A 26,126-nucleotide genomic window follows, 5' to 3' on the forward strand; every position below is an offset into this window, starting at 1 on the left:
TGTTTGTTCTTCAGATATCTATCCGAACACTGTTTAATTCGATTATGAGGGAATGACAGGAAAAATGGATGCACGGAAAGCAGAAAAGCTCTAAATGATTGTTTGAGGTAGCTGTGAGATTATGAAACAAACAAAATCTCCTTTTCTTTATAGAATATTTTGTGAAAATGCAAAAAAGTTCCTCAGTTAGATTCAACATTATACTTAATCTATTCATGATGTGTTACTTTATTTTAATTTTAGTTTCCTCATTAGATTTCATGATTGTTTTAGGCCTTATTAAGAAGATTGTTCTCGCAACATATATTTAAAGTTCTAGAAATGGCGTTTTAATATGAATTACTGGCAAACCTTTTAGCTCCATCTCTACTGTGGAGGGCCTTCTTTCTCGGAATATTTATATAAACCCTGAAATTTACTTTTGTTCTAAAGTCCCACAAGCTAAAAATCTGAACCGCCTGGATAAATAAAAGTAAATTAATACTGGTTTAAAGGTTAGTTCCAAATGCAAGACAAGAGATCACAGATTTTATCATATATTGCTCGAAACTCTCTCATGTGATTCTGTTAGAACACCTGTTACAATACGTCTCTTTTTCCTGGAATGAAGTAGCTTTCATTGCTACAACAGTGTTGTCTGGATATCTATATGCATTAGGCGCATTTTTATCGTGTGAAAGAAAATTCTAGAATATCTGAATAAGAATCTTCGGCAGCATGCAATTCTTATGTATATTAATTAATATATATAAAAGCGAATATAAAATTATGCTCAACTTCCTGACATACGAATTTATTTAATTTCCTAATTAGATGATACATACTATTTTGGGCATTTATTGTTATTTTGATTTTATAGTAATATAAGGAGCCTTTGAGATACTGAAACGTTTTTAAGTGATTTTTGCAATTTTAAATACCTAATTATATCCCTTAATTGCAGGCTAAAACTAAAAATTCAGTAATTCGATGTGCGAGTCAGTCATGTCATTGTATACGAAGGGGTTAAGGAATTTTTTTTTCCATTATTGCATAGATAATCTTGTTTTCTGTATTAATCAAAGTTAAAATTCACTTTTTGAATTCAAAACTCTCGTATAAATTGACCAATGTTGAAAAAAATATTTTTAATCATCTGGATCAAAGTTCCGAAAGTGATTTTTCCATTAAAAGCCAGATTTTTTTTATGAATTTATTTCTTAAAGCGGTAATATAGAAAGAAGTATTTTTAAATGATTCCTTTAAGATATTCCATGAAGGTGATTATTTCGTTGCCGTTTTATGCAGGACAAAACAAAAAAGGCAATCCTTATCTAAACATAAAAGTATAACATAAAAGGTGACCCCCCCCCTTCTTTAATTTTAGAACAATGACTTCTATAATAATAAAAGTGGTATAAGTATTGTCAAGTGGCGACATGATGAAAATATTTACAGATCCATGTTATGGCAAAATTCGGAATTAACATTTAACGAAACATTTCTCGTAAATTTAATATATGTATTGAAAATGTCTTCTGCAGTGTTGTAGAACATAATCTGTTTAGTAAGTAAAGACACCTTGAGCACATCAATATCTAGATTAGAGCACACCAATATCTAGATTAGAGCACACCAATATCTAGATTAGAGCACACCAATATCTAGATTAGAGCACATAAAAGTTGTTTTTGTTTGAAAGCCATTTCGAAAAAAACTTTGTCACGGAAGGCAGAAGTGTAGATCACTTACTTGTCAATAGACTAATTTAATTCTTCTTGCTGTTTGCGATTATATCGGAACTTCACTTACTAATTAAATTAAAGGGCCTGTTATTCTGTTAATAGCAATTACACAAAAAATAATCGACCAGAGAACTTGTTGTCGGACTTTGACAACATATTTAGAACTTTCTATCCTCCAATGATGGGTATTCTACCTTTTATTTTTATTACGCGAAAAGCGTGCCTCAATGGTCTGTATCATGCAAACATGGAAAGTTGATTGAATCTCTAAGTGATTGATAACAAAATAAATCTGACAAAGTTTTACTTTGTTTAGTTATATTTGCGTTCCGCTTCGAAGCAACGCAAAAGCACTTTTGGGATGGATCTCGCAATTTTGATCAGATGGTAGTAGAAAGAAAATCATAAATACCATAGCTTTGAGAACCACTGTAAAAAATGGCTAATCTTTTGATATATTTTTTTTGCTATTCACATTTAAAGTATACTTCAAACGAATTAAATGAAATTAAGCAAAATTATCAAAACTCTTTAGCAATTACTAATTGTTGCAATCGCATCATTAATAATTGATGTAGACGTCATTTAAATGTAAGAATCTGTAGTTTTTTTTCAAAAATACCTATTATATTACATTTTGTAATTCAGATCTTGCTAGCGAATCCTTATATTGGCATTTATAATTATTAACTAAACGTATCAATGATAATTTAAATCGTTAGCTAAATATTTGAATTTGTGTTATTATCGTATGCTACTTTATACTGCTTGTTACCTTGTTAATGGAAATTGCAAAACATATTAATAGGATACTTTAATGTCAAATTTCGACTTTAGATCTAGAATTTTCTGCCTTCCAGTTATGGGTATTCTATCTCTTGCATACATCATTACCCGAAATGAATGCCTCATCCTCACGCTCTTGAAATCCCTTGTCATATCTACAAGGAATGATGGTTGAACCTCTAAGAATTCATGATAAATTTGAGGGGCATTTCCCGTCATTAATGCTTGTAAAGATGTTAATCAGTGCAAATAAACACCAAATTTCTTCAAGATAATTAAAATGAGGTTTTTCCAGAGACATATAATCGATTCATTATGCCACAGTTTCGAAAATAGCGATCAAACAGATGCGTGCTTTAGGCGCTTTATTTTAAATATTCATGTCTACAAGATTCTTTTTGTATTCAATACACAATGCTCTATAAATTGTAAACAGTATATTCACCTATCTGTTATCGTTTTTAAGATAAAAACTCCGAGTTTTGCTACTAGATGCTGCTGTAAATGGTCACACCGTGTGGCGCTCAGGCATCTTACTGTACATAGATAATACTTTTATGTCTATAACTATCCCCATTCTGAATTTAAGGGTGGATACCCCGTATATTTACATTTGAGCTATATGTGGGCGCATCCTGTATATTTTTATATGCACCAGAGGCATCAAAAATTCCACTTTGTTCCTCAGAGTAGTGGAAATCAAGAAAAACAAGATTTTTTCATCATATTTTAATAATATTTTCTTGTCCAATTATAAATTCAGTTAGTTTTAATTTAATCATTAATTCATGGAAACCTTAGCTATCAGAATCATTTTATAAAAATAACCGTCAAAAGAGTTTTTTATTCCTTTGGTTTCCCAAAATATCGTTGTTTCTTCTCGTTAAACTGTTCTAAAATGAAAATGTTCTCAATGACGCTTCATCGATATAAGCAAACTGAATATTACACAATTATAGTTATGATGATATATATATATATATATATAATTATTTTAAAGTGACATTAAAATGTATCGAAATATTGATATATTTTATTAGTTCTCACAATTGCTTTAATCATTCTAAATATACCTGTAAAATCCCAGAGTTGTATCTGTATTTTTATTAACAATTTTTAATGGGCATTGGGAGAGTAAATGATGTTGCAACACCAGTTAGCAAGCAGATTATCGGCTACATGCGAACTTGATGAATATCGAATTTTTTGACATAATCTCTACTGAAATCTTTTAAATTATTTATTTAAACTAATATAGGATGCAATTCTTCAATTTTGACATGTTTTATTTGTGAAATGTTCTTCATAAAATGAAAGTTTTCAGTTAGGGCCATTTTTCCGTTTTGCACGTGTACAATTGAAGGCTTTAAAAATAATGGGGATAAAAGAGCATATGTATGTTCTTATACTATATATATAATTGTTAAGCTTAAGAATTATGAAATATTGGTCTTTTGTTTGTTTTTCTTTTATATATTCATTATACAAGGATGATATTTTATTTTCCCAAATTCTTGTAATTGTTTGTGGTAAGCAGTTTAAAATAAGTTAATCAGCATTTTCTAAAAGTTACAGACTATTTTATGCATTTAATATTATGCTATTGGAGGGAGGAAAACTTTAAATTGATATTTCACTATGTTTTATTTTTGATCATATACTAATTTTCGAAACTTTAAGCAACAATTGAAACATTTGCGAATTTTTTTTATGAATGTTTCTGAAATATATACTGGTGGAACTGCGTGTGGAATTAGTTCTAAAATGTGTAATAATTGTTTCAAAAAATTTCAAAGCCAAAATAAATGCATTTCTGAGAGTTTTTTTTGTATGTTTAACAATAATAAAAAAAATCGAAGATTTGTAGCAGATGAAAACCTATACCCAGATTTATGTCCTATGTTATGAGGTACTTGCAAAATTTTTTTGTAAAAAATATGCATATTTAAAAAAAGCCTTAAGGATGTAAAAAAATTGTCTTTAAAAAATTTAAATTTTAGAAACATTTAACAATAAATCTCAAATATTTTGTGTAGAATGGGTATAGAGCATAGGTTCCCAAAGTGGTCCAGGTGAACCCCCAGGGGTCCATAGGAGACTACACGGGGGTCCACGTAGACGTGAAAAGAAAACAGGGGTTCACAAGTTGTAGGTGGGGATCCACGAAAAATTTTCTGGTTTTCATAATAAAGAACAAAAATTTTGGCTTGGATTTACCTATCAACGTAGACAGGTAGCATCATTCACTAGGTAGGTACTCAAAAATATTCGATACTCAGTTCAAACACAGAATTGAAAAGAACAATAGATAATAGTACAAGTGTTCGGGCAGCAGGGGGTCTACCGAAAATAGTAAAACTTTGAAAGTGGTCCACGAGAAAAAAAAAGTTTGGGAACCTCTGGTATAGAGTATTAATAACATGAAATGCAATTAAAGTCTTATTTCAAATATTAAAAATAAAAAAAATGTTTAGATGGTATTATGTTGTTATAAAAAATAGAATGGTATTTTCCCGAAATAAATAGCAGTTATTATGAATTATCCTATTTCTTCAAAGTAGCTCTTTCCAGAATTATTGCTTTGTTGCTAAATAAAAACCATACAGGAAAGTCGTATTAAAAGTAAACAGAATTTATTTTAATTTGATTAATAAACATTTTTATTCCATAAATGTGCTTTAGTAATCAGGTTTCTTCGTAGATTTTTTTAAATATGAATTGAAACAAAAATGGATAATCCAAGTATTATTTTACATTTGAAAGATAATAAAATTTTCCTAAAAGAATGATTAAATAAATGAAGATTGAATGATTTTCTTCAAATATTTTGTGTTCAATTTGTTGCCTAACTAATTATATTTGCCTTCTCAATGTTGTCTATGTTTGAATCATTTTCAAATCATTTTGAATCATTTTGCCGTCCTTTCTTTCATCCAACGTACCAGCTTCCTTTGCTGAGCATTTGTTCAGCAAACGATTTCCGTCTATAAACAAACATGGTTGATTAAAATCTATTGCTTTTCAACGAAGTAAACAACGACGGTATTCTTTTCTGCACCATGACAGATGATACGTTTTCCTTTTTGTGACAAGTTGCATGTTGCGGAACTGGAAAAATTTGTTATTATTTTCAGTAACTGTTTGATTTAAAAAGAGAGATAGATATTTAGATTGTTCGAGATAATTTATTTGAATTTTAATAACTTGGAAGTTATAACAAATCTATATATTTAATATCTATTACCTGTATTTACAGAGGATATACCACTGAAGATAAATGACAGCTTGGCAGACAGAAAAAGGAAAGAACATTTACGGCTGTATGTTATAGCATTATGCATTACATCAGTGATTCTTTCGTTAGTTCTATGTATACTCGCATTTAGTAAGTAGCATTATCTTTCTTACAATTTGTATGTTTTCATTTACGATGTTAACAAACATTTTATAGAAAATTAAACTAAGATTTAGCTTGCATTCAGAATGAAAACAAAACTAATTCTCCATTAAATAGCATCTAATAAATGCGCATATAGTTTTTATGTGGAGGATATTTTTAATGCATTAAAACTTGAATTTTTCTTACAAAATATCTATTTAAACTGAAACTCATTATTATTCTTATGACGAGATGATTATCAAAATCAGAAAAAAGTATCATAGAATAGATTTTATATCCTCGATATATTAAGATCATTTGAGGATGAAACTGATTGTGATTAGGAAGAATTAACACTTTAAAAAAATTGAAGTATACGTTGTAAATTATCAAGTACTAGAAACAAAAAGCGTCATCGTTTTCTTTTAAAGAATCATTTTAATTTTTAGAAAAGACCAAACTTTCAATTTTAAAATTGTTTATTACTTATAACATGCTATTAACCCTTTGCATTCGGATGGTGACTCTCCCTCACCATTCAAGACGGTGAATCATTTTTTATTTATTTTTCAATTTTGATTGTTAAAACGCCTACAGAATGGTAAAAAGATGTAGATTAATTTTTCAAAGAAAATCGACTTAAAACAATTATTTATATTTATTTTTCAGAACAATAAACAAATCTTTGTATTAAGGGAATAATTATGCATCGAATTACTTTGCCGAGTGCAAACGGTTAATAAGCCCGTTATCAAATTTGGGATATTTATATTTAGATCTTTGTAGAAGTGTGAGTGTTGATATTTTTGAAGATAATTTCTAAAAATCAAACAAAAACTGAAAGTAGTATCGTTGTCTTCATACTGCCTTAAAACGATGATTTTTTAGATTATTGTTCAAATTTTAACGAATTCCAGTTCAAGACCATTTTGAAACGTTGAGCGTGGATTTGTATGAATGATCGGTGATTTTCTCTCTTTGGAAGATTTGCGGTCAATTTAACGGCTGAACTTTTATGTTTAATTTAGAAGAGGGAAATACCCATAATTAAGAATGCACTAGATAAGAAATCGCTGATTCAATATTTTGAAGATCTGCGAAGCTCATCGGGAATGAGAACAAGCTGAGATAGGAAATTCGTGGTAATTATACTTTGAAAATGTCGATAAAGAGAATTGATTAATTATATCAATATTTAATTATTGATATGTTGATTTTTAATTAAATGATAATTTTATAAAGCGGGAATAAATTTATATGGCTGTTTTTGAAAATAACGTTAAAAAAAGAAATGGCATTCATGCTATTGTTTATGTTGTACAATTTATCACTGAGATGCTTAAATTTTGAAATGTTGTTAAGATGATAGACCAATAGGAAAGTTTGTGGCATTCATTCTCTTTCTAAAAAGATGCACACACACAATTTTTTAAATCCATGGATTAATTTTGATTGTTTAAACGAAATTGTGTATATAAATCTACATAAATCGATGCAAATAGCATACAGATAAGTAATTTAAAAACCGAATTAAATTTGTAATCAAAATTAATTAATTGAAAGTTTGCAATTGTTTTATTAAAATTTCTGATTTAAAAATTTTCATGAAATAAAGAATATAAAAATTAAGTTGCCTTAAAGCAGCTTTTATAAGTCTCTCATTTCTATGTATTTATCACCTTATCTATTTATACGCAGTCATTATAATGATAAAGTACTTCGTTTATACTCAAATTTTCTGTCTTAGTCGCTATTTTCCCATTTCTAATAAGGGATAACATAATTATGGTAATCATTGTAACGATAAAGTATTTCGTTTATATTCACATTTTCTGTCTTAATTGTTATTTTCCCATATCTATTAAGGGGTAACATAATTATTGTAATCATTGTAATGGTAAAGTATTTCATTTATACTCAAATTTTCAATCTTAATCGTTACTTCTCTATAACTATTAAGGGGTAAAATCTTTTTTCTTCCAATATCCTGAAAGGAGGGATAACTTTCGAGACGATTCGAACCGTAATTTTTGCTTTGTTTGTCGAAGTGTTAGAAAAAACACTCAATAAACTTAATTCGATTCATAATGCTATGCTACTCAAAAACAACCATCATATTAGACAACGTTAAAATATTTCACTATTAAACGCTTATTTTGCATGTGCATGAATTATATAAAAGAACAAATTCATAATTAATACTCAAGACATGCAATTAAAATATGATTTTTCTTACTTTTATAATAAACGTTGAAATAAAATTTAACTAATGCTTTCATTGCTGTAAAGTAATAAACTAGTACTAACTTAAAAAACTTTAACGAATTGATTATTTTTAAATATTTGCATTAAAATGTATATATGTATATAATATTAAATTTGTAATAATTAAAGTTGTTTATTAAAAGTTAAATTATTCGTCTTTCCACTTAACCGCTGGTTTACGAAAGTCTCTTACAAATCATTGCAAAGAGGTAAAAAAAAAAAAAAAAAAAAAAAAAAAAGGTGAAAATAAAGCAAAAATAAACTGCCTAGTATCGGATTCAAATTCATAATATATCCATTTTAACATTTGATCGTCTAATTTCAAACGTAGGACTGACGATATTAGAATTCGGATCAGTTGCATAAAAATAAAGTGGTTCAGTGTTTTTCAGATCATTTTTATGTCAGACATCTTGATGTCAAAATGGAAATGCCCTTAATAGATAAAATGCTGAACATACTATGAGTGGAAATTTCCACAAAAATCATTTCAGCCACATCGACAGATAAAAATTTGTCCGCATTTGTTTAACAACCTAATAATCAGAAGGCCATCGATGTTTCCCAATGACTTTCTGAAAACTATTTTGCAAAGAACGAAAATAAATTATCATCTCTGATCTCTTGAAAAATAAAACTTATCGGCATTAGAAGATATAATTCCTACACGTAGAAAACTGGTCACAGGACAGTTTTGAAAAAATAACTTGATAGTGGTTACTAGCCTTTTTAAAATAACTTGATAGTGGCAACTAGCCTTTTTAAAAATAACTTGATAGTGGTAACTAGTCTTTTTTAAAATAACTTGATAGTGGCAACTAGCCTTTTTTAAAATAACTTGATAGTGGTAACTAGTCTTTTTTAAAATAACTTGATAGTGGTAACTAGTCTTTTTTAAAATAACTTGATAGTGGTAACTAGTCTTTTTTAAAATAACTTGATAGTGGTAACTAGCCTTTTTAAACCATGGGTTGCCATCCTATGTGTGGTAGAGTGCTGGGAAAGAGTTGGTTTGTTTATCGTTCTGTTTTGAAACGGTATAAGGGCAATTCTTTTTTTCAAAAAATGATTAATTTAACTTAAGCAAAAATTATTTTTAGAAGATTCACTGAATGGAATATCATTTTGTTTATTCCAACTTTATTATCTCTTTCAGATCATTCCTTGATTCATATTAATACATTTTTTCATCATTAAAGTTGAATTGTTTGGAAGAAATTTTTGAATTTAACATGATGAAACAGATTTTCTTTCTCATACTGGGAAACTGCAATTACTTAAGAATGTAAAGCAAAACAGCTGGCACCGCATTATGTTTTATTTGATAATATTATGAAGAATAACAACCAATTCACCGGCTCCAGCGATTAGCCTTCTCCCTCCATAATAATAGTATTAATTTACATATAGCAACCAACTTTGATGAACTTAACTGTTTTAAATTATTCTTGCTCAACAAATGTAAAACATTCTGGTGGGTTAGTTGTGCTTGCAAAGGTACCATTGTTAAGGTTGGGGGCTCTGTCAAAGCTTTATTTTGCTACATATTTCAAAAAATGGAGGGTCCTTGATGACTTATCTAGGGTTCTTAACTTTCATATGAAATAAAAGTTGGTGAAAATGGTGCTGTGGTTGTTACTGAGGGATTCTATCAAGATTTTTCTCCATAAAGAATATGCAGTGAAGTTGGATTTTCTAAATTTCTTCCCAAAAAGGATGATGATGGGAGAGGTAAAAGAACATAGATGACATATCTGTGGGGACTTGGATTTTCATATAAAATGAAAAGTGGCATAATAGGACCAATGTTTATTGCTGGGGACTGGTTCTTTGGTTTTGCGATTTGAAAGGAATGATTTTTTAAAATTATTTTTCTTCGTTGCTAATATTTTTATGGATAAAGTATTAGCAAATATAAGTTCTTATAACTTGTCGGAAGGAATATATTATCTTCTGTAGATATAGGTTGTAGAATTAACGAATAAGATGTATTGATTTTTTTATACACACAAGGGTACAATCGGGTGATACTTTCTCTTATTAGTCATTTAGAATGATTGGAATAGGAACTGTGGGGACTTTTAAAATTATTTCTTTATAGGTTGTTCATGTCTTTCTTGTCTGTCAATGTGAGATATGCGAGATCTGCTGTACTGTGGGAAATTAAAGACTTAACTAATCGCACATTAAAAATATTATGGCATAGTGAAAATATATATAGTGATACGAATTTGTAATGTTGCTTCTCACGCAGATAATTCCATTGTATAGAAAACAGTTTTATAGATAACTCTAATGGATGCTGAATGGATGCCGGATGAGTGACCCTCCCTCAGCCTTGGCGAAAAATTTTGTGACTTTAAATGAGATGTAGTACAAGTTGTAAAATTAAGGAATAAGATATTTTGGATTTTTTTATGATACATTTTCTACTTTTTTTCAAAATTCAATGACAAATGAGTAAACCGTGAACTGTTATTTCCTGATTTGGATTACAGCAACGAAGTGGATTTAGTTGCAACACCACTAAGTGATTATATAATTTTGTATGTAGAAATACATAGGTAAAATAACCAACAATGGTTTTAAGTCATAGAAGATTTCTCTTCTTTCTATCAGACAAATAAAAAAACCCATCTTCACGTTTAATTGTCATTTCTGACTTGCAGAAGTAAATATTACTTGTGTGCTTCTTGAAGGAGAAAATATAATCGTTTTTGTTTTTATAATAAACTGTAATAATGATAGATTTCTTCGTCAAAAAACGCATGAAAAATGAATAAAAGTTAAGTCTCAAAGACCTCGATGTAGGATTTAGATATTTTCTTCTTCCCCTTCCTTTTTTGGCACCCAAATTAGGTAAAATTTAAATCGTTTAGTATCATAGTGTAAAGGCTGAAAAGGGCGCGTGGTTGAGGAAGCCAAGGTCTGCAAGGGGCTATTGTGCTCATGAAGAAGAAGAAGTATCATAGTATATCATCAGTTTTTTTAAATTTATGAAAAGTTACATTTTAAAAGAGAGCTTTTGATATTTTATCTATTTTAGCTATGATATTTTAATCTTTATAATTCTTTTTATATTTTCAGTTTTTGCGAGTTTAAGGCATAGCCCAGCTACTTTTGCTTTTGCAGTAAGTATTTGCATTTCTATTTTCATCTCCCGAAATGTTATTCATCAGAATTAATCCAGCTTAGATTTATCTAAATTGATTACAGAGAATGCATTTTCTAATAATCATGTTAGTAAGAAACAAAATAGATTTGAAAATAAAAAATAATTTTGATTCATAATAAAACAAATAAGAAAATGTTTCTTTCCCAACTTTAATTCTAATTGCTAATAAACTATATTTGCCTTTATAAATACTAAAGGAACAAAATATAAAACATCAAAAGGTATAAAAAATCATACGTTTAGAACAATAATATTGTTGAATTATATATTTTATAATGCTCTTTACAAATCGTTTAACTGTCAATAGAACTTTTACTAACAGAAAACCTGTGCATTCGAGAAACAAAGAGAATATTTTTCTAGAAGTGTTTTATTACTATGATGCAGATATCGAAGACTTGCGAGCTTTTAATTCATTTTAATTGTTGAACTCAAGAAATTAATTAGATTATAGGGACATTGGTCAAATAATGCAAGCTCTGTCAATTGCAAAAACTCTCCCTTCTGAATTTTGGAAAGTTTTACACACTTTACAAATATTTCATGCTTGTAAAGAGGGAATTTATTTTTTAAAATTTTTTTTATTTAATCCCTGGCATCATAGAATTTTGAAATTTTTTACACTTGTGTGACTCCGATGTAAACGTATTATTTAAATATCTTTGTAACTTAATTATCAATTTGTTAATTTATTTAATTACATTTTTTTTTTCTATCTAAGCAATGCCATCACGTAGTGAATTTGAGAAAAATTGATTTAAGGATACCGTAATATTATTAATAATGCATTATAAATCAAAGACTAAAAATTAGAAAATAATTAAAAATAAAAAAAAATCTACATTTTGGTGAAACTAATAAAAGTATGACTTCAGGAAATTGTTTTTAATATACTTATCTGGCCGGATTCCTTGGCTTGGTATACGAAAAAATATCAGATGAAAGAATAGAGCATGGATGCTCTTGAGGCGCATGGATTTAATATTAAAAACAGTGGATTATTTTAACCATTTGAGTATGTTTACTTTCATTTCTTTCTGTGCAAAGACTTTGTTTCCTTCTTTCTTTCTTTCTTTTTTTTTTTTTTTTTTTTGCAATATTGCATATTGGCATTAAACCTTAAATCGTAAATAACTGATGGCTATCTGCAATATTGTTGCAATTTCTACGATATGTGTAACATTGATTAACATTGCTAGAATATTGCTTAATATCTTTATGCGCTTGAGGTTTTAATGCTGCGTTCTTGTGTATTCTGAAACATTTGTTTCTTATTTCTTTCTAAAAACTTTTAAATAGATTTTGCTAAAAGGTTATCTATATAAAGTTATCTGTACTCATTTATTTCACGGGTGGAAAGAGAATTAGATAGAACAGGAAAAAAAAACTATTTCTGTATTAAGACATTGATATCGGAAAAAAAAAGATGAATAATTAAGGTTGAATTCCTTACTATGCAGAGAAAAAATTTTGAATTAATCTATCAAAAAACAGTTTTCGGTAAAGATTTAATTTTTCACAACTAATTTTATTTCAGAAGGAATAAAGAATAAAATAAAAAAATCAGATTCAACCGATTTGAAAGTAGGCAGTTCAAAAAGAATGCAAATCACAATTTTCACGCCTGATTGGGGCGCCATCTATTGAGTTATCTCCAAAACAGTTTTGAAGAGTTTGAAATAATTATTTAATATTAATTACAGAAAAAGAAACTTTAAAAATAATTTTTGTTCATTAAAATTTATCACAATGTGCATATTAAAGGTAATATTTGTCTGTTTTAAATTCATAATATAATTTATTTTTATTTTTTAATATTTTCACTTTCAAACAAGAGGTTCTTACAGAAAATTCTTAACGTTTACGTTTCAAGTGCAATTCATTCGCCTAAGATGTATTCAAAATAAAGAGAAAGTTTGATGAAAACAAGAAGAGTAAAGACATAAAAAAATTCGGAAAGTAATTTATTAAAATAAAAAAAAGAAAGAAAAAAATCATGCTATAATTGAAAAAATAAAAATGCTACTATAAAAATTGATTAATATGTAAGACATGAGGTATATGTTTTGTTAGGAATGATTGAAAATACTAAAATCCAATAGAAAAGAATGCAATTCAACAATAAAAATTTCCTGTTATGAAAATGCTTTTTAAAGAAAAGGTAATTTCAGACTATTAAAATCCATATTTAAAGCATTCTAAAATTCTAAGCTTTTTAACACTTTTTCCCTTTTATGCCTAGAAATTTAAAAGGGAAACATTTAGCTGCTAATTTTAAGTTAACTGAATTTTTAAATGGATATTAAACCTTATCTGAAACGTTGCTCTAATAGCAAGGTTTGAGATGACAAACGTTTGATATTTTTATGCCCAAATTCGTTTCCTTCTAGTATAATTATGAATTATCTGAAAAAGAATAACCTATTGTCTATTTCTTCCTTTTGTTCAGAACAAATCAAAATTTGCGGCATTTTGAGCATTAATTCTCAGTTACTCCCTACTGCATTCCTTAGATAGTAAATCTTGCGTATCCTTACTTTTAGTTTTTTTTATTTCTCCCTCTCTTTTGTATTTATATTTTATATTTGTTGTGTATGTATTTGATCTGTTTCTTATGCTTATGCATCTTATTCACGCTATCATGTTTACTTAATACACCTTGTTTACTCAATGCACCTTGTAACACCTTGTTTACTTGAAATTTCGGTGAATATGAAACGAATTATTAATTTTTTTCTTTTATTTATATGGAATTTGTTTATGTATGGTCTTATCCTTTCTCTTTGAAATATAAATCTTCTTAAGCATTTATTTGCTTTTCAAATACTGTATTATATTTGTTACGTCCCGTTTTGAGTCAACACAAGAATTATTTTGTGACAGACCTTATGACCTTGTAATTTTGACCCGTAGTCAGAGGGCAATAGAAGTAGAAATACCAAAACATTGAGAACTGAAGCATAAAATGTTTAATTTTTTCACATATATTCGATTTCTTACTATTCTCAGTTAAAGAAATATTTTAATTCAATAGAACGAAATTAAATTAAAAGACATTTTGTCATCATGAATTATTGCAATTGCATCATTAACGACTGATTCACACATCTTTACAATTCAAGAATCTATAGTTCTGTTAAAAGAACCCTAATTATATATATTTTCTTGCAATGCAAATCTTGCTGTTGAATCCTCATATTGACATTTAGAATGATTAACTATATGTATCGATGATAATTTAAATCACTGGCTAAATATTTAAATCTGTGTTGTAATCGTATGCAAGTAAACACTAAATCAACTAAGCCGAATTTAAATATTGAAGAAATTTAAAATGTAAAATTTGAAGATAACACTCAGAAAATAAATTAATAAGCAGTATTTTAATTAATGAAGAAATTAAAAAAAATATTTTTGAAAATATTGTATTAATTGAGCAGTTGGATATTTTTTTTAACAAAGCAATATTAAGTGAATGCTTTTCCATTAATGATAACATATTTTTTTTATTTGGTTCATCAATTATCCTATTAATGAATACCTTGGATTATATTCATAATTACAATTCTATGCGAATCAAAAATTTAAAAAAAAATTAGAGTAAATATGATGAAAAAATTTTAAGGTAAAGTTTTTTTAAAGTGAATATGAATAAGAGACTCCGCTAGAATGTGATAATTGCACTTTTTTTTTAATTGGAAAAAGCATCAACTTTGTGAAAAAAAAAAAAAAAAAAAACGTTTTAGAAAATATTCGCCTGATTTGTTAAAGCTATCAAATAAAAAGTCGCATATCTGGATAAACTCAATTTTAAAAATGTAAAAAAAAAATTATTTAACTTTTTTATTCAATTTCCATGCATGTGAATTTATTTTTATAAATAATAAATTATTATTTTATATAAATAATACTTTTCTTGACATTTACTTTCAAACCTGTATTTAATCTAGGCACTCTTTTTTGTATTTCTTCTATATAGCAATATAGTGAATTTTTACTCATATGACGCAATATAATTTTTTAACATTCGTTGTACACATTCCAGGAGAAAAAAAACCTGAAATCATAGTATAATTTCAGATAACATGGAAGTGACTGGATTAATTCTCTGGATTAGATCTTTATACTAATTTCATAACCACACCACTGAATTTTCCTAGAATTCTAACAATGTAACATTAAAAAAAATTATCACAGAAATGTTTCTGTGAATTCAATGATTATAATAAATGGAAAAAAAAGGTCAACATCCGATAAAAACATAACTAAGTCATCTCGATAAAACTGTCTGCTGATTTAACAGGCAGGTAAGAACTAAATTTCGAAATTTTGGGAAATGTATCTTATCAATTAAATCAAACATAAATATTTAGCTTTATCAAGAAAACGCACATTCTAATTGCTTCTAGACATACTGTATAGCATTTTTGAATATCTTTTGATAATTTCAAGCTTTTTTTTCCCACTTTTAATGTCATCGAATCGGATATCGATGTGATTTGTATGAACTTGCGGCCTAGTGAACGATAAGCCAAGGCTACTTTTTATCTGTAAGATTCCTCTTCATCATAAAATTGATATTTTCAGCGGTGTTTGATAATATTGTTTATTTTCATGCCTCTGTTGCTTTAATTGAAATAAAGAAAATATTCCAAATATTCCCTAATGAAATTATTTGGAGATTAGAGGAATTATTTGAATGATGAAATGATTTCTATTTTGTTTCTTTTCAAGAGAAATGTTCAAGTTAATTTGATAATAGTGGATTATAGATGATTAGATGATCCATAATAGTGAGTTATAGATGATTAGATAATCCCTAATAGTGCATTATAGATTATAGATGATTAGATGAACATGAGCATAGTTAACACTTATCCATTTTTTACAATCTTCTAATTAAATGAAATCTATACAGAAAAATATGAAGATTCGAACTATTTTAACTTTCTCTAATAAATTTTGAACGAAATTCATTTGGCGGAAGTCGACCTATCCGGCTCTGCAAGACCCAGTAAACTCAATAACTAGGAAACGTAAAGAGTTAGATAGATAAAATTTGGTACTTAAGTATCTAAAATGTAGACCTGCATAGATTTTGAACCAAATCTGTTGAAGAGTTGATCGTCTGTCGGTCTGTATTTCTGTATACATGTAAAAGGGATAGCTAGAAAACGCTACGACTTAAATAAATGAAATTTGGTATGCGATCTTTTGATGGCAATTCTAGTCACTTCTATTAAAAAAAAGTGGTCCACAATACATATTTTATTTTCTGATACTTGTGTATCATGCTAGTGATGAAGGGAGAAAATACTTTTATTAGGGACTATGCGAGGATATTTGGGACAAATCACTATAGCTGGTTTATTAATTTTTTTACAACAATGTTACCATTTGCTTTTGAACTTCTTGATTGGCTAATAAAAACAAGTGATGATTACTTGATACTAATTCTGGGCTTATTGATTCGCAAATCAAATCGAAGGATATTATCTCATAATTTCTGATTCACCGATAATTTTTGTGGTGGTTATAATTCCTCTTGATCTAGCATATCTAACCAAGGCCATTCATTAAGGTCTAATGATGAAATGGCATTGTGGCATCTTTTGTCAGTCCTCTTGGAATCCTTCAGTAACAACTAAGATAGAATTTTGGCATGACTCCAATATTCGTAAATGAAATTGATTATTTTCCTAAAGGACGTTCAAAGGACTATTCTAATTCATTTGAAGGAAAATAAGGTAAATTTTCAGAAACCAGTCAGACAGTAGCAAGCAATTCGTTCAAAAATCTACCAGGTGTTGAGTATTGCTTACAAGCACAGCCATAGAATAGAACCCATAGACTTCTTCTCCCAAATCTTGTTTCTCAGCAATGTCACTGGAGATTACTTTTTGTGTTAATTTTTTTAATACAGACCTACAGGGTTATCATAAAGTCTCCTAGATTCCAAAAAAATATTACGAAAGAACAATTAAATATAGAAAAATGGTCGTGTTCTTAATTTTTTTTAGTCCATTAGATAGTCCAACTAATGCAAAGCTAATAATTTTACATTCGATTGTTATTAAAATGGCGTCACTGAAGGAAAAAGTTCATTGTGTTCTTTTGTTTTATGAATTCAAATCTGCCATTACTATTTAATATCAATTTTGGGGTTATATAAAGGATAAAACGTTTGCAAAGCCAGTTGAAAATATTGATATATTGAAAGTTAGGATCACAGATTCTGTATCTAGCATGACAGCCGAAATGTAGAACAAAGTTGACGAGAAGTGGAATATCGACTTGACAATCTTCGAGCTACCAAGAGTGCTCATATTCAAATTTGCTGAAATAAGTGGTTTTATTAAAAAATTTATTAACGTCTTTACAATATATCGAAATTACTGTATACTAAATCATAATAGTTTTTTTTGCAATAATTTTTTGTGAACAGCAAAAGACTGTGCGACATCAGAATTCGAACCCTAAAAAATCATCAAATCTACGCGGTTTTAAAATCCTATAAATGGTCAGTTTTTCCGAATTTATACCTAGTATTAATGCTACAAAATAAAGTAAAGCATGGAAATTAAAGCATTTGCCATCTAAATCAATAGAAGATTTTATTTCCATCTCTTAACTAAAAAGGTTTTGTTTCTCATTTTTGAAGTATGTGTTGTACACGTAATTTGTAATTAAGTAATATGAACACCACAGAAAAATCCAAAAGTTTCTCTCAAAATGTAGAGGAGTTAGTATGCGAATGTGTTTAGTCATAAAATCCGGTCTCTAGAGCTTTCTTCCGTTTTTACTGACATTCAAAATAGCTTTTTCGTTCTTGAAGGAAAAGTTCATTTAACACTTTACTAACAGGAAAATTCTTTACTTTTCTTAATTAACAGTTTCCCCCAAGATGCATTCCAAGGAATTTAGAAATAGAGTTATGTTAAACTTTCGGCGTTTGAGAAAGTCATATAAAAATTGAAGATTTTTCCAGGCACTCTTTCAGGAAAAATGTACTTTGAATATATAAACTTCTGAAAATAAGTAGCTTAGTTTACTGTTATTTTGAATAATAGTATATAAAGTTATTTTTTAAATCCATCAGAAATTGTGATATTTTTCCTCTTTGAAGAGACCGATAAATTATTACTAAGATAAAAGATCACAAACAAACATTTTAAATGTCATGGCATTAAATTTTGGTATTCAGACAAAACTGAAACCTAACTTTGAATAAATTGAAACTAAACTTGCTAAAATCACAAGTTTAGGAGAAATTATACTTTGAAACAGTGCCAATTTTTCTTTTCAGCTTCTGTTGTTGTGTTAGAAACACAGACACATACTTGTGCCTGAGTTTTCCGTGTGAAATTAGCCTACAGTGGTAACTAATATGAATAATATATTGTAATTGTGAAGTAGTCTTGTAAAATAATCTTCAAAGAATGATTTTGAAATCGTTTAAAGAAATTGTTTCAGAGTACAGTAGATGTTCGAATAGCGGAATGTTCAGGATGTAATCGGTTCGGTTTATTGAAAGAAGTTATTGTTCAGGATTCGGTTCATTGGAACACTTTCGAGAAAAGTTACAATATATGTTCGATATGTAGAACTACATCATATTATTATATCTTAGATGAATAAGGGAAAATAAGATATCAAAGGTTACGAAGAGCTGCATGGAGTTCGTTAAACAGACAGACAAGAACAGATGTCGAAGGTGTGAAGTGAGAGCTTCTGGAAAAATATAATACAAAATGATTTTACGTTAAATATTCAATTTCTGTTTTCTAAATTCTTTATTAAAAATTATTATTAAATGGAACGTTAAAAAGAAGTAGAATTTCAAAAACTTAGATTCTCACAGAAACCAAACAAGTGATATGCATAATTGTCATTATATTTAAATAAATGTAGAAATATGATGTAATTATTTGTTTAATTTTTGACATCCAGAACTTAGAAATAAATTTCTAAGAAAATACTGTGGTAAAATGATAAATGGGTAAAGAAGAATTTAGATAACTAATGTCACCATTAATTGGGCTATGTTCGTTAACCAAATACTTCATCTTTTGGGAGAAATGGATTATAATAATTCCAACAATTTGCACTTTTGAGTACGAATCAAGAATAAAATTTTTATTCACTTAAAAGCTCAATTGTAAGTGTAATGCTCAGTGCAAGAATAAAATTATATATATTTGAAATTATTTTCTTTTAACTGGGTATGTCGGTTGATCGATCAATTATTCTATTTTTTGGTTGAAATTAATTAATCATTATTTTTTTCTATATATATTTCCGAACATGAATCAAATGTTTATGACATCGCTATAAGTAAATGGACTATATCCGTTAGCGGATCAATCGAAATTGCTTTTGGGCTATAAATCTACTCGAATATAATTTTTTTTTGTCTTTTCGAGAGCAAAATAAAGGAAGTTAATTTGAATTCATTTAAAAGTTCCAGTAGAATATTTGAATAAGGTATTTATGACATAAATATTTTATTTAAATATTCTACTAGACTAAATTTGACTTGACATTAAACAGACTATGTTCTATCAAGTATCGTGCTTTTTTGGGGAAATTATTCAAACATTATTTGACTCTATCTGCATTTTCGAAAACATGCTAAGGAAAATAATCTTAATCCATTTAAAAGTTTAGAGTCGAGCAGTTAAATAAAATATTTATGACACTTTCAATTAAACACATTTAAAAAATGACAGGACAAAATATTTCTTTTTGATTGAAATTGGTAAACCATACAAATGTGACACTAATCTTGCGAAAGTTTAACTATAGACGACATTACTGACATTACTCTCTAATGCAAATTAGGATTTTTTTCTATTGCTATATTTATAAATGTTACCCTTATCTGAAATACTTGGTAAAGGTGATTTACAGTGACAAGTTCTGGGTGAACTTCATCAATAAATCTCATTACTTTATTAAAATATTAATCTAGGAGAGCGATTGATTTTTCTAACTTTAGGCTCTAAATTTATCAAAGAAGAACGATAGGAAAACTTAAATCGAGGTCACCGGTGACTAAGTAGGTCTATTCATTATACCACAAGGAATTTTTGAGTGTCAAGTATTCAGTAAGAGATAAGAAATGGAATGATCATATTTATGGTAGACATTTATAATTTTTGAGTGTCAAGTATTCGCTGGATGATAAGAAATGAAATCGTTATCTTTGTGACAGTAAAATTCAAATGGTTGCTTGAAAAAGAGGAAATATAGTAAGTGTGTACTTGATCGTAAAATTTATAACAGCAGATATGAATAAGAATTTCTTATAATTTGTAACTTAAAGCAAGAATTTGATATCATTAAAGGAAAACTTTTATTTTTTTATTGGGAAAAGAATGTTTTCACCCAAGAACTAAAACTAGATTTGAACAATAAATGATTTAAATTGTGGAAAAATACAGAATACAATGAAAAATACTATGTAATATTTCTATGAAAAGTTTCTGTTTGAATATAAGTATACAATCATTCTTGAGTTAAGAAAAGGCACATTTTCCTTTAAAAATATGAATTTTTATATCAAAAATAAAAATAATATATTTTTTAAATACTTATCGATCTACTAGTGAGATTTAGAACTGAATTAAATAAGAATAAATTCATTTATTTTTTTCATTTTATTAAAATACTTTTTAACTCAAAAAATAAAATATTACCTTATTAAGAGTAACATAAACTGAAGTATATTGGTAAAAGTTTCTGTACTTCTCAATTTACGGCAAAATTCTTTGATTACTAAATTTAGATTGTAAAGGGTATAATGGCTTAATTTTAATATATTTTATCCAAAACTTATACAAAATCCAGTCATATTATAAAACAATTATATATGTCATAAATAAACAATCATAAGTAACAATTTTCATTTCTTATAAAGGAAGTTCCAGAGTGAAATATATCGCTTTTTCCTAAATTTTTTATTTTTTGAAAAAGTTTTTTTTTTCACGAACATATAAGACACATAATCCATCTAAAATTGTAATCGAGATAACGAGGGTACACGAGATCTCAAAACTCAGCAAACTTAGGTATGTGATATTTTACCCCTGAGGTGGAGAATTAGATTCAGAGAATTTTAATTGGAAACCTAAGTCATCATAATTCTAAACTGTCATTGAAAATGTCCGACATTTCAATCGATCCAATATCCAATTTATCTGACATTTTGGTCGATTTCCTTGATAAAATCTTTCAGAACTTCTTGATTTTAAAAATACTTTTACCTAGCATTCACAAGTTAGTTTATGCTTGTGTTAAAACAACTTGGATTGGAAGATTTATTAGAATTTTGGAAGAAAATTTAAATTATTTTCAGATATTGTAAGAATATTGAATAAAGAATAATAATGATATTTCGGGAATTTAAAGTAAGATTTAATTCCTACAATGTATAAATATTATTCACATAATCATATAAATAATTATTTTTGCTTCCAACAAGAGAAGACTTGAAAACTCTTAGTTTTGCCTTTATTCAATAGACCAGATGATTAAAATAAAATATTCTAGCTCAGAGTGCTTTATAGTAAAAAATATCATATTAATATACTGAATGCATGCATGCATTTCATTGTACAGGGAAATAAATGACGCAAAAGTTCCAGAAATCCATAATAAAAGAAAATAGGTGAATAGTACCTAGTATCAAAATTATTCAATCTTTACCGTATAATAATCCAATCAGAACTTTGGTGTATTTTAATTATGAATTCTAAGTGGCAAAAGAATGCAATACATATTAAAAATATTCATATCCTTTCCACATGTCAATTTCAAGAATATATCAATAATGAATACGTAAGGTAGAGTTTTGTGGAAAAGTTCAGTTCTTTTTTTCACGTGTCTTTATCTTCATTACTTCGTTTGCTCAATGCTTTTTCAAATGTTCTGAATTAGTTTAGTTTAGTTATATTAACGTCCCGTTTTAAAGCAACACTAGGGCTATTTTGGGACGGACCTCGTAATTTTGAACCGTGGTCAGATGACGAGGACGACACCTGAGCTGGCACCCCCCTCTCCACACCAGCCGGAGGCCGTTGGGTCAGGACGTTGAACGTGCACCAGACCCGCTTACATGACGGTTATTCGGTGGAATCGGGTCTCTAACCTGAAACCCACCGGTTCCGAAGCCGAGACCTGGCCACCACGGCCCTCAAATGTTCTGAAATGTATAACACCGAGATTTAGCGTTCTTCTGGACATCAAATATTTTGGTTACTAAACAAAAATCTTTTAATTTTCCCGACCCTGTATACAGAAGAATTAATTTTAGCAAAACAAGCTATTATAAATGATGTAAAACTGTTAATGATTCTCCTCACATTCTGTGATTCAAGGCACCGAAATGTTGATTTATTATGGTCACTGGATTTGCAACAGTGCTTTGAACAGAGATTCATTAATCCATACCATCCTGTAAACAGAAGAACCATTTCAAAAAATGAATATAGCGATTACAAACTATTTAATGAAAAAGAATTTTTCGATAAGATTAACATATAATATAGTCGGAATTTCAAAATTTCCCATGCCCAAAACAATTGAAGAACTCAAAGTACGCATTTGTAATGCGCTTTCAGCGGTGACTGCAGACATGCTTCAGAATGTATGGCGCCTGGATATTGTCCGTGTCCGAGGGAAGTCACATAGAACATCAATGAGAAATTTTACATAGAACATCATACAAAATTTTGAGGTTCCGTCTACATTATGTGTTAATCATATCGATAAACTTTTTTTCATTAAATAGGTGTAGCAGTTTGAAATCTCTATATTCATTTTGAATTACCATGTATATGAAGCTAAATACAGAGTTGTCTTATCATATATTTCAGTTAGATATTCCAGCCTTACTCAAAATTATTTAGATATTTGAATAAATATATCATTTTAATTTATAAATGAGTAGTCAACTACATATTTTAGATTTACTTAAATCACTTCAGTCCATACAAAAGCAGAAAAAAAAACTAAACATTTCGTATTATTTAGTATCATTTATGTTTATTTTTTTGTTGCATTTTATGCATATTTTTGCTGAAAACAACACAAAGAGAAGGGAAAAAAAAACAATCCACAAGAAACGTATAAAATAAAATACAGCTCATAAATATGATGTTTTGTAACACGAAATATTTTTCTTTTCTTCACCGCAACAAGAAATGAAATCCAGCGATACTGCAAACAAATTCTTTATTTTTTGCAAATTTGCGTGTCCGTTTAATAATGGAATTCGGTGAAAAATAGATTGATCCAATATGAAATGTATTCCTACTTTGTAACCGCAGGTCGGGAATCTTCGAAGAATTATTAATATGTTTACAAAACGTATATTTCGGCTTGATTAAATTGCAATTCTTTTGGATAAGATATGTATTTACTTTTGTTTTAAATTTCATTTCAGGCTGATTGTGTGCTCGATCTGCTATCCTCTTTTATTGTAATATGGAGGTATTTTGGCTCTCCCTACAGATTAGGTTCTTATTCCAGAGAATACAAGTAAATATTTGCTTTAAATTCAATTAGAGTTAGTAATTTTACTTTATTTTTTTAACTTTCATAATCGATCTGTAAGCTTCATATCTTTGTCATTCATACTTGCATAATTTATGTTCTGCTGATTGGATGCTTTGATTTTGATGATTCATATTTGTATCATTTCCGTTTTTGCGTTTTTTAATTAATTTTGAATTATTTAATGATTGAATTAAATTATATGTAGTTGCTACTTGTTTTGATTAAAAGAAGGAAAGTTTTTTTTTTTTAAAAAGAAATTTTGATTAAAAATGATCGCTCAGAATTAAAATTTTAAATATTTAAAAGGTTCTTTATATTACAGCTTTTAATCTTAAATAAAATTGGATAATTTTAATTCTAAACAATAAAAGCAAACAACGAAGTCTTTGATAAGGAAAATGAAAGGGAATCGATTATCTTTAAAAAACGATGATTATAAAATAATTCTTTTTCTGATCGAACTCAAAAACAGATATTAATATCTAAATATTATCTAGATAAATATGTTTAGATAAGGCTACAAAGTTTTCTTTTTTTTTATAATTAATTGAATCGATCTTATCAAGTAAGTAGAGTTGTTGAATTCTCTCTCTATATATAAACATATATTGAAAGCTTTTCATGAATTCTTTTATGTTATTTAAATCGCTTTGTGTTATCATTCGGTATTCTACTTTTATTGTTCATCAACATCAGCGTGGTATCAACTTTCATCATGCATTTTATTTTGCAATTTTTGGATTATCAGATGTATAAATACCTTATTTTTAATCTTGAATCCATAAAAAAATTCGCCTTCTAGATCATTCTTATTTATTTAACGTGTCTATTTTTTATTTTGCAATTGGTTTTGCAAGATCTCCTAAGTTGCTTTGCGATTATTTCGTAAGTGTTTATTGCTGTGTAATTGAGTTATCAATTTTCGGAAATTTATAAATTATTGAAGGTTTGAGGTTTTATTGAACTTACTCTGTTGTGTGTTTTGATAAATTTCATGGTTTATAATTATTGTCTTTTGAATAATATTTTTATATCGTTTTTTTTTCAATATAATAAAATTAATTGTAACATTGCCCATATCCTATATAAAGAAATCCATTCCAAATAAATAAAAATTTTGTTGCGTAACATATTTATTTACCATTCATGCTCCCAGATGGCTCTGCCAATAAAATCTAAATTTAAAAATAAAATATGTACTTTATCTGGATAAGTAATCTCCACAGCTGTATAATTCTAGAGAGGTAGGTGGGATGTAAAATGGCGGGAAACAATTATGAAATGTAAATACCTTTGGGAATAAATTTTCATTCATTAAAAATATTTTTTTTTTCATGAATGGATAAATTTTGTCTGATCTTTCTACTAACATGATTGTCTGTTTTACAGTGGAGTAATTTTAGGCAATGAGTAATAGGATTACAAGTAATTTTTTAGAAAGACAATTTATGGCTTAACGTCTTCATTATTTTATCATCCATGTGGCTAAGTAATCCTAAATTGGATAACTGGTTTTATTTTATCTAAATATTCTAGTTAACTTAAATCTGAAAGAGTTTACCAGTTAAAATTGATATTTATGCTTAAAATTAAAAATAATTTTATAAGCTTAATTTCAAAATATGCTCTAGGTCAGTTTAATTTCCTTTCTTAGAATATAATCCTTTTAGAATCAAGATGGCATATATTAAATCCTCTCGATTCTTACGGAAAGCACATTTTAGAAATTATTCCCTTTCATGTATAATTTGGAAAAATGTGATCATTATTTTTTGATTGCTTTATTCAGAGAGAAAAACATTTCGCGAAATGAGTCGAAATTTTCTTAAGTTTATGATAATATGCTATTTGTTAGAGTTAATGATATTTTACTTGAATACCTCTAAAAAAGTCTATAATATTACGGATGTTTAGTTCTTCGTGTAATCAGAGGTTGAAAGGTCATATTTTAGATAATATTTCGCGTAATTTGTACTTGATCCGTTATTTTTCTTTCAACCTAGTAATAAAGCATCGCTACACACAGTACCCTGATACAATACATATTTATACGATGCAAGTTAAATGGTTTGTGCATATTTAAATTTCCAATCCTCTTTGCATTTTTCCAGGATGAAAAAGAACTCGAAGTCGCGCCATAATATAACGTCACGTGACCGTGATTTTTCGTGAATTGATTCCGTAGAACATTTCAAATCTAAGGATTCTGTTTCTACCAGTATAAAAAAACATGAGCTGT

General features: G+C 28.1%; 1 protein-coding gene across 3 annotated transcripts in view; it reads left to right on the forward strand.

The window, feature by feature from the left end:
* Nucleotides 1-26,126, forward strand: part of LOC129958413 (transmembrane protein 163-like) — a 74,097-nt gene that overhangs the window by 31,075 nt on the left and 16,896 nt on the right. For all 3 annotated transcript variants that reach the window (XM_056070897.1, XM_056070896.1, XM_056070898.1), the window contains 3 exons: nt 5,767-5,895; nt 11,242-11,285; nt 23,775-23,869. In XM_056070897.1, coding sequence (XP_055926872.1) covers nt 5,767-5,895; nt 11,242-11,285; nt 23,775-23,869 — 268 coding nt within the window. The remainder of the gene's footprint in view (nt 1-5,766; nt 5,896-11,241; nt 11,286-23,774; nt 23,870-26,126) is intronic.

Source organism: Argiope bruennichi, chromosome X1 (genome assembly GCF_947563725.1).
Source record: "Argiope bruennichi chromosome X1, qqArgBrue1.1, whole genome shotgun sequence".
NCBI lineage: Eukaryota > Metazoa > Arthropoda > Arachnida > Araneae > Araneidae > Argiope > Argiope bruennichi.